The following is a 15512-nucleotide window of genomic DNA, read 5'->3' on the forward strand; positions in this document are numbered from 1 at the left end:
GGAGAAAGGTGGATTGATGGAGAGGTGAAGTGACATGCTCCGGGCCACATGGGGAGCAAGTGGCAGAGCATCAAAGAGAGCCCAGGAATCTCCACCTTTTTTCCCAGCCATGTGCTCCAGTTGCTGGGTTTTTTGTTTGTTCAAAGCGTGAGATTGCCAATAGAGCCAGGAAATACAAAGAGCAAAACTGTTATTGCTTCTGATAAGGATACAACCAGTGTGTGCAACCAATCCTCTCAGTGATCGGCGCAGGGAAAAGGTTGCGGTGGGTCCGCCCTTTATTGCTGGGAGTTAAACACAGGGCCCCGATCCTGCCCTGAGAACTGTTGGGAGCGGGGGGCGGATCCCTGCTCCGCCCCTGTCGTTCGGGTCGCGCACCAGGAGCGGGCCCCTATTATCAGGAGCGCCCCCTACCCCGGCCGGCGCGCGCCAGCGGCGCGGGATCCCGGCCCGGGAGAGCGCATCGCTCCAGCCCCGCGCGCCGGCTGCCCTGGCTGCAGCGGGGCCGAACCAGCCGAGGCGCGCTCCCGCCGCAGTCGCCAGGCGCGGGGCGGCGCAGCCGGGCGCGGGGAGGTGAGCGGCGTGGGAGGAGAGTGCGCGCAGAGGCGGCGGCGGCGGCGCGCACGGGACGGTGTGTGTGTGTGTGTGTGTGTCTCTGTGTGAGGGAGACACCGGGGCAGGGGAAGCGGCTGCGCTCGGCTCCGGGAAGACGCTGCCGAGCAGGAGGCGCCGCCCCGGGTCCCCCCCCCTCCTCCCCGCGCTATCACCGAGACGGAGGGAAAGCGCCGGGCGCGCCCGGGGACTGGGATAAAAACAATCAAATAGCGAGGAGCGCCCGCCCCCGACCAGGAGACCCCCCCAGCCCGGCCCGGCCCGGCCCGGCGGAGAGGCCCCGGCACCGAGCGCCCCGGCGGCAGCGGCGGAGGATGTCGGGCGGCGGCAGCCGGGAGGAGGAGCGGCGCAAACTCGCCGATATCATCAACCACTGGAACGCGAACCGGCTGGACCTGTTCGAGATCAGCCCCCCCACCGAGGTGAGACCCCCCCCCCGGCCACCTGCCCCCGCCACCTGCCCCCCCGCGGCCCCCTCCACGCCCCGCACCTGCGCCCGGCCCAGCCCCCTCCGCCGAGACCGGACCCCATGGCCCGGCCGTTGGGACCCCCCCCCGCCCCCTCGAGGTGAGTCGCCGCGCCCGGCACAGGCCGCGCCCGCCCCGCCCCCCGCAGCCAGCGGGTCAGCCTGGCGCGCCCCTCCCCGATACCCCGGCCCCGCCCCGAGACTGGCGGGCGGGGGACGCGGGGCCGCCAGCCCGGGCGCTGCCCAGAGCCGCGGGGCGCTGCCGGTAGTGCTGGGGTTGGGCAGGAGGGGAGCGGGGAAATGAACATCGACCCTCCCCTCCCCTCCCCTCCCCTCCCCCTGCCCGAAGGTGACTCTTCCCCTGGCCGAGGTGGGGCTGGTGCCCCGGGGGCACGAGGCGGGAGTGATTTTTCGCTCTCAAAATGCCCCCAGAGTGGCGGGTGAGGGGCAAGTTTGCGACCGAGGAGAGATGGGAAAGATCACAGGACCCCCCCCCCCCACCCCGCAGGCTAAGTGGGGACAGGGAGGGACCCTCTGGGAGAGGTGCTGCCAGGGGCTTCAGGGTGATGCAAACAGGAGGGCTGGTTTGTAACGCTTAGAGATGAGAGGGCAGCGGCCGGCGAGGGAAACGCTGGGGGTGTTTTAAATTTTTCGCTTTGTGCGGAAAATGCCCCCTTTAAAACGCAGCTTCCTTTACTTCACAGCTCACGGTGAGCTGTTGGTGAAATCTCCTGTGTAGCTTTCAAAGGGCGTGACGACTGAGCCTTTTTGGCTCAATGTGTTTGAAAACTTTGAGGTTGCCAACGTTCAGTTTAAAGTAAATACCAGGCAGATTCCTAATCCTAAGAGTTCACATGTTGTACCGGAAAAACACAGTGGGTGATTTCTTCCTAATGAAATGGGCGTTTTTTTAATGACTGGAATGAAGCTGGGGTTGTTTTTTAAAAAGTAACATTCAAGCCACACCCCACTGCTATCTCTTGTCATGTTCACTTCAGCTGGTCAGTGTTGTGTGTCTGGTTTGAAAGAGTGTGGGGGAGGGTTTGGGTAGATAGGTTATAGTCCTATTTGTCTGACAGTGAGGTCCCTGCTCATAGGGTGGAGACTGATCATGTGCATGTTCCTAGGGAAAAGAAGGAAATTAACACTAGCTTTTGGCCGGGGCCTGTTTGGGGTTGTTTATTAACAAAGGTCCCAGAAAGAATCTTGCTGCCTTTAAATTGCAGTCCCATTTTGAGTTCCAAGTACAGACTAATACAGAGGTGGGGAACCATGAAAAAGCTAAAAGTAATCTAATATCTTTAAATTATTAGAGCTTGAAAAAAGTAATATATTTAATTGGACGTGGTCTGTTCTATGCACTGCTGTGAACTTATCACCAAGATGAGGGTTCTATGTAATTTGAGGTATCTTGCTGCATTTATCATAATCCCAACTCCTTGTTTTTTATTCACTAAGTATTACAAAACACATTGATATCTGGTAGGCAATTAAAAATGTAGGGGCTACTACTAATGCAGTTTTCATAGCTTGTTTTGGGAGCAAAGTACTCTTCCAGTGTGGGACTGTTTACTCCTGGGGAAATTCTGCGCACCGCGCAATGCAGAATTTGTGCAGAATTAACGTTCTGCACAGAATTTCATTTTTTTCCCCAGACAACTGGCACTGTGGAGCTGCTGGTCTCCACTAGGGGATGGTCGACCTGGCAGAGCCCGGCTCCCCAGCTCGCAGTGTGCCTGCATAGGAGCCCAGAGAGGTTGCAGTTCCTGAGTTTGCCAGTCCCGCTTGGTGCGGTGCTGGAGCTGGCAAGTGGTGCCCATGGAGAGAGGCAGGAGCAATAGCTGGGAGCTGCAGGGAAGGGCTTCTGCTTTCTGGGAGGGGAAACTGAGGGTAAGTGTGGGGGGCATGACTTGAGCTGCTCTGTAGGCGGCTGAACCTTTAAATTGTGGCGCCCTCCCCCCCCCACTATCAGCAGGTATGGGTCGCGTCTGCCTGGTGGGACAGTAGCGGCTGAACCTTTAAATTGTGGCGCCCTCCCCCCCACTGTCAGCAGGTATGGGTCGTGTCTGCCTGGTGGGACAGTAATGAAGCTGCGTGGAGTGGAGCCTCTGGCAGGGCTCTGGGGGAAGGGAGAGCAGGAGTCTGGGCTGGAGGGGCCCCACACAGCCTCCCCCTTCCCCGCAGTACCCCCAGCAGAGCTTGAAATATGGTTACACTTCCAGGGGCAGGGTGAAAAAAGGAGAATAGACTAAAAGGCGCAAGAGGTAGAGTTTTCCCCCAAGGTGTGCCTAGCTGGCACATGTGACACACCCAGACTGAGGTGTCCGACAAAAGCATAACAGAAACTGGGTTGTCATAGGGGTTTCTTTAACTCTCTACTACTGGGGCAATCTTTTTTGTTGTTGTTGTGTGAATTGTTACATACATACATGCTGACAAATATTTTGAAACAAATTACCAAAATAATTGAAACTGGGGAGATTATATTGTTGTTTTGACAAATAAGATATGCAGAATTTTTAATTTTTTGGCATAGCATTCCCCCAGGAGTAACCTATAGGTTGACACAAAATATCAGTAGTTGAATTTTTACCTATTCCCTAAAAAGAAAAGGACTACTTGTGGCACTTTAGAGACTAACCAATTTATTTGAGCATGAGCTTTCGTGAGCTACAGCTCACTTCATCGGATGCTGTAGCTCACGAAAGCTCGTGCTCAAATAAATTGGTTAGTCTCTAAAGTGCCACAAGTACTCCTTTTTTTTTTTTGCGAATACAGACTAACACGGCTGTTACTCTGATACCTATTCCCTGTTATCTTCCCCAGTGTTTCCTATGTCATCTCTTTCTTCCCATTTAGGGCAAATTATGTTTGTGCAGTGTTGTTGTGCTAGTGACAGCCAGCTTGAAAAAATCATTTCTTTTGGTTGGCTTTCTACATTTACCATTGAGATTTACCAGTCTTTGCACATAAGCTACTTGATTGCCCTTTATCATGATGAGAATGAGAAATTATATTTTACTCACCTTGGACAAATAGATTTGCAGTTTAGGCCCAGATCCTGCAAATGTACATGCTTAATTTTACTACTGTGAGTAGTCCCATTTATTTGATTGTATTTTACAGACATGTAGGCTGGGATTTTCAGATGAGCCTGAAGATAGTACAGGCTCCTGCATGGATGAGAAATAATCAGTTTTAGTTCACACCTGATGGTGTTTCAGTGCAAGTCTATGTGGACACTCTTATTTTGGAATGTTTGTTATTTCAGTGCAAGTTTGTGTGGATCAGTCCTAAGGGGATTAGATGTCCAAATTCCATTGAAAGTTTTCACTCCCTTTTGGCTTCTTTGAAAATCCTAACTGTAAAAATAAAACAAGTTATCCACAGGGTTTTGGACAGTGTGATCCATTGGGTAGGGTATGGAATTTGGGTTCTATTCCCAGTTCTCCCTGGCTTGCTGTTTGATCTGAGAAAATTATTTAACTTCTCTTGGCTTCTGTTTCATATACATGCTGTGTGGATTTTTTAAAGTGACATTTTGCTAAAGGGCTTCAGGTTCTATAGATGAACTTTCACTATGTGAAATACAATCAAAATACTTCACAACTTTCAAGATTTTTTGCCAAGTAAAGTGAATATGGCACAGTTAGGGGGTTATATTTTGTTACACTGTGAACAAGCCTCTTTAAATACAAATGTTTTCACAGAAATACTGTGTGGACTTATTGAAAGAAGGTAACATTTACACCTAATAGCATTGTAGGTATTTACATTTTTTTTTTTTAACAATGTGTATTTCAGAAATCTTTTAGTAGTCCATGTTACTTATTAGTGCCCCGGATGTACAGCATGTGACACTTACAGGTATCAAATAAGATTAGGTTCCTGACCCAAGAAGTTTACAAATGAATATAAAATACTGCGGGTTATGACTTAATTTAATATCAGAGCAACTAGCATAAATTGAATTCTTATGTTGTCAAGATCGATGGAAATAGTGGAATTCTGTAATTTCATAGTTCTAAGAAATTTTGCTTTGCTGTGGTTTATGAAGTATTGAGAGACTTGCTTGAATTAGTATTAAACTAGAACTAATAAAAATTGTTTTTAAATATATAGTTTACTATTCAACAATATTTTAAAGAATGCTAGGTCATCTAAGGCACAGCAAGTTGGTTGGGATATCTGAACCAAGTAATGTGTTTATTGTGGTTTGAGGAAATCAACAAAAAACCAAGAGTCCAAAACAAATCAACTCCTCTCCAAAAAGAAAATAGAACTAACAAATTCTTGTACTCTTAAAATTTTGCTTATTTGTTAGTCTGTTGCTGGGTTTCTGTCTTATCTGTTTAGAATTTGAGCTTTTTGCAACGTGTCACATTAAGTGCTTGGGTATCACCCAGAACAGTGGTGCTTTGAGCTTGATTTGGTACTTTGGGTGCCATAAACCAGATAATATTATTCAGTAGCGAATTTTTTTTTTAGCTGTGTGTAGGTGGGGGGTGCCATTACTTAAATTCAGTTTGCTATAAGAATTTTTCACTGCTAAGTTTTTGCAGTGAAAATATTTACTTTGTTTACAACATGCTGTTAAGTTTTTGAAGGGAAACATGTTCATTGGACCAAAGAGAGAATTAAAATGACTCCATGGTCGAGTGGTTAGGGCACTCACTTGGGAGGTAGGAGTCGCAAGTTCAGATCCCCCTGGTCAATGACTTACTATTTATATGAAGAGGAACCGCTTCATCAGGAAAAATTGAGACTTTCCTAGAATATCCCATAGTTAGGGCCCTACCAAATTCACGACCATGAAAAATGCATTATGGACCGTGAAATCTGGTCTTTTCTGTGCTTTAACCGTATACTATACATATTTCAGAGGGGAGACCAGCATTTCTCAAGTTGGGGGTCCTGACCCAAAAGGGAGTTGGGGGTCACAGTGATGCCACCCATACTTCTGCGCTGCCTTCAGAGCTGGGCAACTGGAGAGTGATGGCTGTTGGCTGGATGCCCAGCTCTGAAGGCAGCACCCATGCAGAATTAAGGGTGGCAATACCATACTGTGCCACCCTTACTTCTGCACTGCTGTCTTCAGAGCTGGGCTCCCAGCCAGCAGCCACCACTCTCCAGTTGCACAGCTCTGAAGGCAGCGCCGCCACCAGCAGCAGCACAGAAATAAGGGTAGCCGTACCGCAACCTCCTCTACAATAACCTTGCAACCCCCCCCACCCCAACTCCTTTTTGGGTCAGGACTCCTAAAATTACAATACTGTAAAATTTCAGATTTAAATAGCTGAAATCATGAAATTTACAATTTTTAAAATGCTGTGACAGTGAAATTGACCAAAATGGACCATGAATTTGGTAGGGCCTTACCCAGTGGTTAGGGTACTCCACTGAGAGGTGGGAGACCCTAGTTCAAATTCCTCCTTCACATCAGCCAGAGTGGGGAACTGGACTGCGTCTCACACATCCTGGGTGAGTGCTGTAACCACTGGGCTAAGAGAGGCGTCACTACCACCATCTCGTCATTGTCCTCCTCTGGCTATTTAGTCAATCTAGCCAGGGTCAAAAGAAATATTCCATTTAACCAAAATGAATTTTTTCTTGGCTTTTTTGATTCAATGACACTTTGAATTTTCAGTTTTGGTTCAGCTTGACGTGAACCTTTTTTTTTTCTTTTTTTTTCCCCCAGAACTGCCAGCAAACTGAAAAATCAGTTATTCGCTCAGTTGTATAGCGTACCTCCTTTTTTGTAAAGTGCATTGAGATCTGCCGATGAAAAGTTGTGCGTGTAAAAACTAGATGTTGTTGTCTTGATGATAATACACCTTTAACTTTACTACGCATCTTACTCTCAAGTCAAAGTGAAAAAGGCTAAAAGGATTGTGGTTTTCATAATACTGATAATTCAACTTTCTTATCCTACATAGCTAAGTTACATATTGAGTTAGATTTATTTTTGGAGAAACATTTTAGAGCAGTTTTAAGCTTGCCCGAGGGCTGCTGAGTAGGATGGGGGTCATGAACCAAAATTTATTTTATTTAGAATTTCCAGAAAAAATATTTTAATCTAATGACATTTTCTTCATTAACATATATTGTAATTTTCATGTGTATCTCTAAGCTTATGCACAACTTCGGTTAATCTTGTATTTGTTTTATGTTAAATCTAGCTTCTGAAGTCAAATAGATGGTCATTTCATATTTAATAATTATTGTTTTAAAAAGCAGACTTCTGAAAAAATTGTCTAGTTTCATTTAAGTCAAATATTAGAGACTTTTGCCCACAGATATCAAATCTGCCTTTGTAGGTTCAACAGCAGCATATGTTAGGCTAACTCTGACTGGTTCAGATCTCAATATTGAGGGGATTTGTTGTTTACTTGATTTTTTTTGCTCATTCGGAGACCGTGTAAGTGCAAACAGAAAATTGGTCTTGGCAGTACATCTCTAAATTGACAGAACTGGCTTTTAAATTGTGTGTATAGAGCTATATATTTGTGTGTGTATATGTTTAGGAAAAATGGTGAGATGTTGATTAGATGGGATGGGGTTGGAAATGAGATGTAATTTTTCACCTTTAAGTGATGGATTCAGATCTGATCCTGGGTGACTGATAGAGGTTAAAAGTCATTGTCATTTGTGGGATGTCTGATAGAGCTTATATGAACATGAGTTGATGTTCTAAAGGCCTACTTAAATTTTTTCAGATACGTAATTCCCAATGCATGCAGCTCCATTAATGGTAGCACTGATGGAAACTGAAGTATAGGCAAGAATTGTGCATTTTTAACACTTTGTCATCCAGCCCTGTGCAGAACAAGGTGAGACAACATGGTGTCAAAAACACTTGTATCTTGTTTGTGCTTTGTGTACACTACAGCTTTCACCCCTTCTACCACTTAAGGAGCTTCACTAGCTAGAAATTATGGGTCTGAAAAAGCTTAAGGCTGTGTTTACTTTAAGATTGCCAATTTCACTAAAACCCAATCTTCTGGGATTCCCTGCAAAGAGAATTCATTTTCTATGTTCATTCTGTTTTTGGTGAAGTGGAAAATCTTGACATGCAGTTACCTATGCTGTACCTATTCTTTTAGTGAATAGAAGACTTTACAGTGATTTCAGTCTGACACCTTTTATCGTTTTTTACAAAAGATAAAAGCGGTGATACCTTTTAAAGTTATTGTTTAATGATTTATAGTTCAGTTACATTTAAGCTTGTACTATGGAATTACTCATTTGGCTCACCATTGATTCACAATTTTCCATGAAAGCTGGGTTGAAAAGCTAATTTATGGAAAAGCAGGTGATGAAAATCTGCTTGATTACATTAAGGGATGCTTTACTTACAAAAGCTTCTCCTTAACTGAGTAAAGTGAATGTGCAGTCTTTGCAAACTGAACATTATTGTAAGCTGCCTTGAGAATCATAATAAGTGTAAGTTCTTGACTGCTATATAAAGCATAGCAAAGACAACATAGCAGTGGCCTGAAGGTTTTTCGTTGTTGGAAGATGCACTATGTTGCTCTCTGAATATTTCTTATGTAAATTACTACTTGGGTTAGTGGCTAACTAATTCTGTAAAGTTCAGACGAATACTTTTTTAAAGAATTCCCTCCTGACAGGTGAATTTGTAATTGACTAAAGTGCTGCTGACTCAGTTGAGAAAAATGAGTCCTTTTGAAATATTAGGGTGTTAGGTTTAGGAAAATGTGCTTTTTCTGACAATAAAACGTGAGACTTCTTGATGTCTTCTATTTATAGCAGGTTTAACAAAATAAAGGAAATGGAATACACTTTTAAATTTATATATAATGGTGCCCCAGTAATGCAAAGATACCAGAATAACAATTTTTATGTCCCTCCTAATCAAAAAGAAATGTGCCCATCCACATGGGTTATGAAGATCATATGCAACTTAAAATAATTTTAAGAATTGAATAAACTGACCATGCTGGCTAGTCCGTGTGCTAGATGGAGAGGGTGGCTTCTGTTCTAATGGGAGGGATAGTTCAGTGGTTTGAGCATTGCCCTGCTAAACCCAGGGTTGTGAGTTCAATCCTTGAGGGGGCCATTTAGGGACCTGGGGCAAAAATTGGGGGTTGGTCCTGCAGGTGGTTGGACTAGATGACCTCCTGAGGTCCCTTCCAACCCTGATATTCTATGATTTCATCTTGGCTTGTTTTAATTTTAGTAGTGGAAACAGCGAGTATATGTCTGTGAAGGAAAACACTGTTGCATTTAACGTTGTCAGAATGTTTTTTATTTGAACAGATGCTTTATTAACTAGGGGAAGTAAGGTGGTGACTCACAAAACCCAGAGAGGTGTGTGAGAAATAAATTCCAGATTGGGAAGTGTGTTACGTTGCTGAAGGTGGAGTAGGAAGCCACAGGATGAAGTAGTAATTTAATGATATGCCATGCTGTTAGTGAAGTTAGATTTCAGGTATGTAGGAGGGCAGTTAAGTTTTCAAAAAAACCAGAGGTATTTTAAACTTCAATGGAAGTCTCTGGAAATATTTTTAAGCAAAATATACTTGTGCCTAATATATGGCAGAGTTTTTATGCATAATACAGTTACGTAAAGTTCATTTCAGTGAGCTAAAAATACAGGCAATATGAGAGATTTTACTGTTAGCTTGTAAATGAATTAGTAGAGTCTATTGACTGTTGAAATTGTTGCTCCGTTGTTAATATGGTCGCGCAGATACCACTTTTTCCTCAATATCCATTTTGCATTAAAAAGGTTAAAGATATTGCTGATAGTCAGCTATATAAAGTGTTAAAAGGATGCTTAACCACATTAAGTGAGGACAAGAAGAGATTGCAAGACATAAAAAGGTTCAAGAATTCCCAAGTAGCTGGAGAGTGAAATTTCACTGCTTCTGCTCATAATGGCAAATATGAAACTGTTATGACTATCAGTGTCACTCCTGCTTTTCAACATGTAGTGTCACCCACTCCTCAGATATGCAGTAGTCATAGTTCTGTGCCCAAAATATGGATAATTCCAGGCAAACAAACACTAACGCAAAATTTAAGGTTGAAAAATCAAATACCCCAAAGTCAAGAAATGCAGAGGTAAGGCTGAGTATTCAACCTTAACTCTGCCTCCTTAGGGAATTTGTCTTTTAAAATATAATCTTGTGGTAGTGCTACAGTCAACTTACTTGTCCATGTTACCACACCCCTGTTATCCTCTCTGAATCATGTTGCTGGCTCTTTCTGTTCCACTGCATTAAATCCAAGCTTCTTGTTTTCCCATTGGAAGCCAGCAAAATACTTGCCACCACAGTAGAACCTCAGAGTTATAAACACCAGAGTTATGAACTGACTGATAAACCACACATCTCATTTGGAACCAGAAGTATGCAATCAGGCAGCACTAGAGATGGGGGCGGGGGGGGGGAGGGGAGAGCAAGTACAGTACTGTGTTAAACGTAAACTATTTAAAAAAAAAAAAAAGCGAAAGTTAAAAATAAAGATTTGACAAGGTAAGGAAACTCTAAGCTGTTTTAATTTAAATGAAACAGGCAAACAGCAGTGTTTTTTTCTCTGCATAGTAAAGTTTTCAAGCTGTATTAAGTAGTGTTCAGTTGTAAACTTTTGAAAGAACAATCATAATGTTTCGTTCAGAGTTACGAACAACATCCATTCCCAAGATGCTCGTAACTCTGAGGTTCTACTGTATTTTACTTACCTGACCTAGTCTCTTATTGCCTAATCTCCTCTACCCATGGCTATATTCTAGCCATTACTGTGTCAATATAGCATTTGTTTTGATTCTTGCAGCTGTTTGTACCTTTCCCTGTGCTGCTCCCTAGGTCAGGAATTACCTTCCTGAACTGCAGTCATTCTTTAATTGTTTAAATCCCACCTTAAACCCCATATTTGCCACAATGCCAACAAGAAACGAACTGACTAAGACTCTTATTTAATGTTTTTAAAAAAAATGCTATGCATACACTTTCAGGAACTGTGTAATCTTGTTGTCTGCTCTCTCCTTGTCTACTCTTTTGGAACTTCATTGTCATAGTTAGATTGGAAACTCTGGGATGGGAACAGAGATGTATTTGTGGCTGATCGGTTTTATTTTATTTTTTTAATGAGACTGTATGTTGCCTTATGCAATTCTTGAAGATTTATTCAGCATCCAGGAGACAACATATATTCTCTCAGTGGGAGAATGTCTTCACCATATGATTTAACAGAGTTGCTTACTGTAACCTCAGTCATTGAGTTGCAGCCAGACCTCAGTTTTTCTTCACTGGTATGGTAGTCTGCCCCCCTGGTTAAATTAAAATCCCTCCCTCTTCCAGGTTAAATTAAAATCCCAAAGCAAAGGCTTTTTTCCAAAAAGTCTCTTACTATTTTTGGGCCCCAGCCCTCTTGTCAGTCTGTGACCTTTTCCTTCTCCTTTTCCCTTGCATTAGGAGGTCGATACTCCTTTGCCTCTTTGTGGAGGGAGTCTCCTAATGCTGCCTCTAGTGGCACTGTGGTGCCATAGGGGCACCGGGCCCTTCCTCTACAAGGGACTCCAACCTGGGGGCCCACAACCATGAAGAAGCTAATTGTGCCAACCTTATGTTCCTATTTCACTTCTCCCCTCCACACCTCCCGGACTACTTTTTTCCCTGGCATGCTTGCTTTACTGCTGCTTAGGCCTTCTGCCCAGCTCTTCCTCAGAGCATATTTAGCCCAGTTCCTTACCCTTGTTCCTTCTCAGCCAGGAACCACACCTCAGGTCCTACCCAGACTTTTGTCGTCATCTCACTGGAGAAGCCCCACCAAACAAGCTACGGCTTTCCCCAGTTCTGTCTATATGGACCAGAAGAGAGATCTTTTATTATCCTCTTTCCCAAGAAGCCTTTCTGTGGTCACATGTTTTCTCTGGAAACTACAACCTTCAGCATACCTGTCTGTAAAGGACCAAACTGTGTAACAAAAGTGTTTAGCCTAAGGCTGAGGACTTAAAAGCCTCAACATATACCATTTTATGTAGGATAACTGGAAATAAGCTGTGTCAGGAAAGTAACGTCAAAATGTTCCCAGAGTTTCTCTTAGAAGTTTTAAACAATTAATGTCTTGACTTGTTTTTATTTTGGGGTGAATGTTGTTCATAAAAAAAAGAAAAGAAAAAAGAGAACCTTGATGAGAGCATGTTACTGTGTGATTAAGAACATTATATACTCTTCTCATGTAGACATCTGTTCGAGTCATGAACCTTTCTGGAGCAGAGCTTACTACTCATGGCTACTTAGTTCTTGCCAAATAGTCTAGCCGCTTCTTAGTGCGGTCCAGTATATTAGGACTGGATTGTTGTCAGTTTGTTTTATTCTCAAGATGAAGTGTTAAATGTACTAAAATGCATATATTTGGGATGGCTCAGAGAGCTCATTTGGTATTGATTAGCAACCAGATGCTTTTCCTTCAAGAATGACGTTTGTCTATGTTCTAGTCCATTATACATAGGCTTATGTGATTCTGCTGCCACAGATTCTGCTGTTTGCAGAATCAAAGCTTTCATTTAAAAAAATGTAAATGTCTAGCCCTTCTGTTTAGAATGTGCCTTAGTAATGTGATGTGATAGTTTTTTTTCTTCTGAATCTACAGAAAGCTGGGAACAATAGCTGTGAGCTGTATTATCTGCCTAATTTAGTGTTCACTCTGAAGCCTAATTTCCATTTAACTGTCAGCATTAATCATTTCACTGTCATACATTTTAACAAAATCACCCAGATAGTGTTTATGTAAAATTATTATTGTTAATTATTTATTTTATTGTAGTGCCTAGGAGCCCCAGTCATGGATCAGGACCCCATTGTTGGATACAGTGCTGGATGTTTGGGGCAGGAGTGGTAGTTGAGTAGCTGGTTGCTGTCAGAAAAGATTGAGATGGGGAAATATTAGTTCAGGCTTCACAAATTTTCATGTTTATTTGCCCAAAAAATAAAGGGAAAGCAAATATGTATTCCATTTTTCTGATGTCAGAATCCCTGGGTGGTAAAAATCAACTGTCTCTTACTCAGCAGATTAAAACCTCATGATTTCTTCTGACAACTTATAAAATGCAGTTATGTGGTGTTAATATCAACATCTTGTTTACATAGAAAATTTGAGGATGTAGTAAAACTAAAAAAAAAAAATTCCAAAAATTGAAAATTTTATGATCAAATAATACGATATTTACTGTACTAATTGTTTTATTACTTCTTCATGCAAGTTCACAACCAGAGGATTTGATTTTACTTGGAAGCAGAATAATTATTCCAGAATAAAATTTGCTCTTATTCTGGAATAGAGTGCCTTTATGGGGAGCTATTCAGGAATAGCTACTGAGAAAGTTTATTTTGCAATAGATATTTTGGTCATTTCCCCCATGTAGACAAGGTCTACATATTTGCAAGATTAGGACCCAAGTTGTTTTCTTCACTTATATGTCTTGTTGTTTTTACTTTTGTGTTTAACATTTTGTAACCAGAGTTAAGTAGTAAGTTACTGACAGATCTTTCATTAGAATTTCTTGGTGAATTTTTTTTTTTTTGGTTATGTTTGCCCTGGTTATGTTCTGTCTTTCAGTGTGTGGGTGAAAACACATCTGCCCAAAGGTGACAGCACCTTCATAGTAAAACAAATGAAGTAGCAAATGATTCATTTGTAGGTTAGGCAAGTATATGTTGCCAAAATAAGTTGTCCTTGGTTGTCCTAGCAAGCTAGACAGAGTTTAACTACTTAATTGTAATGGACCCCCTACCTGCATTTTTAATGCATCTGGCCCCTCGCTAGCCTGACAAGCTGCCTTATGTGTTTAAGTCCACACGGAGATCTTTTCATACTGCTAAATGTAATCTTATTGGTGTTTTTTAGACTTTTAAACAGTGACTTATTATTTTTTATTACGTTTACTATGGTATTGCCTGGGAGCCCTGGTCAAGGAGCAGGGCCCCGTTGTCCTAATAGCTGTACAAAAAAGTAAGAAAGAAGACATTTCCTGCCCCAGAGATCTTGTAGTCTACATTTTTGTACAAAAGGACACAATCTAAAAATTATACTCTTACCAATAACTTAGATTAACATTTTGAAAAATCTGTTTTCTTAATGCCATATAGTCTATTTACTTGCATGTACTCAAAATGCACATTTTAATGACTAGTCACTTCTGCTTTGTGGTTCACAAGCATTACAGCAATGCTGTTTAGGTCCAGACCTGGAGTGGAATATTCAATTAGGAGTATTCACATTGAAATGGAAGAAAATATAATCTTTCCAGTATAAAACATTGTAAATCTTTCCAAACATTTTTTGTATAAACTACTTGAATGTACATTTAATCTAGTAAAAAGCCAAATTTAGTAAAGAGCACAGGTGAAAGAGATACTTCTTGATATATTAGTAACTATTCTATCAAGCCCATCGTATTAATGTTGGCTCAGTTAATAAGTGTCTGAACAATACATATTTCCTAGTGCTGCATTCTATGAGAGAAATGTGAAAGGCAGGAATGTAGTAAATAAGATTTTTTCACATTCCAGTTATACTTACTTTTTAATTCTTCCATCTCGTCTATTTTATCCATATTTAAAAGATATAACTTTTCATGAGAAATGCATTCTGTAGCAAGATAAATATGTATGGAGGGCTGTCTCTTCTTGGGAGGAGTACTTTTCGTACTTATAACCTGAAAAATTAGTCAAATTGTGGTGTTTAATTGGCATTTTAATTTAAGCCAATGGGGGCTGCGGGAAGCGGTGTGGGCCAAGGGACTTGCTGGCCACCCTTCCTGCAGCCCCCATCGGCCTGGAGCGGCGAGCTGTGATCTGCCAAACCTGAGGACGTGGCAGGTAAACAAACTGGTCCGGCCCTCCAGGGGCTTTCCGTGAACAAGCGGTGGACCGGCTTTGAGAACCACTGCTCTAGTCTGTCATTTTCAGACAGGTAAGGATTGACATGCCGTGACGTTTTGGGGTTCAGCCCAAACCGGTAAGGTGGTGTTACTGCCTGCCCTGTAGCCCTGCGTGTATTTGTGCTTGAAGCCTTGGTTCAGACCCCTGGCCCCAGCAGCATGCTTACAGCACAATAACCTCACCCTGGTTTTGGTTATTCCTCACAGGGTGACCCCAACATGCTCCCAGTCCCAGATTTCCCAAAAACTTTCTGCCTGGTAGGGTCCAGCCTTCTCACAGAACACTTCAAGAAGTTTAGTTCACTGCTCCCTTTAAAGAGATGGTACCCAGCAGCTGATTATCTTAACTGGGGTTGACAAACACTCTGTTGTAATCAAAACACTGAGTTGGTTTATAGTAAAAGTAAAACAAGTTTATTTAAACAAAAAGACATAGGTTAAAGTGATAGCAAGTATAAGGAATAAAGGCAGAAAGGGTTACACACAAACAAAAGTAAAAATACACTTCTAAGATTAAAACCAGAT

General features: G+C 42.5%; 1 protein-coding gene across 17 annotated transcripts in view; it reads left to right on the forward strand.

Moving 5' to 3' along the window:
* Positions 1–587: 587 nt before the first annotated feature.
* Positions 588–15512, forward strand: part of AFDN (afadin, adherens junction formation factor) — a 213269-nt gene continuing 198344 nt past the window's right edge. For 13 of the 17 annotated variants that reach the window (XM_073337925.2, XM_073337933.2, XM_073337939.2 and 10 more), the window contains exon 1: positions 588–1034. In XM_073337925.2, the coding sequence (XP_073194026.1) occupies positions 927–1034 (108 nt within the window). In that variant the 5' untranslated portion in view covers positions 588–926. The remainder of the gene's footprint in view (positions 1035–15512) is intronic. The other 4 variants (XM_073337940.2, XM_073337935.2, XM_073337937.2 and 1 more) reach the window with 1 other exon arrangement.

The sequence above is a fragment of the Lepidochelys kempii genome, chromosome 3 (assembly GCF_965140285.1).
Source record: "Lepidochelys kempii isolate rLepKem1 chromosome 3, rLepKem1.hap1, whole genome shotgun sequence".
Lineage (NCBI taxonomy): Eukaryota > Metazoa > Chordata > Testudines > Cheloniidae > Lepidochelys > Lepidochelys kempii.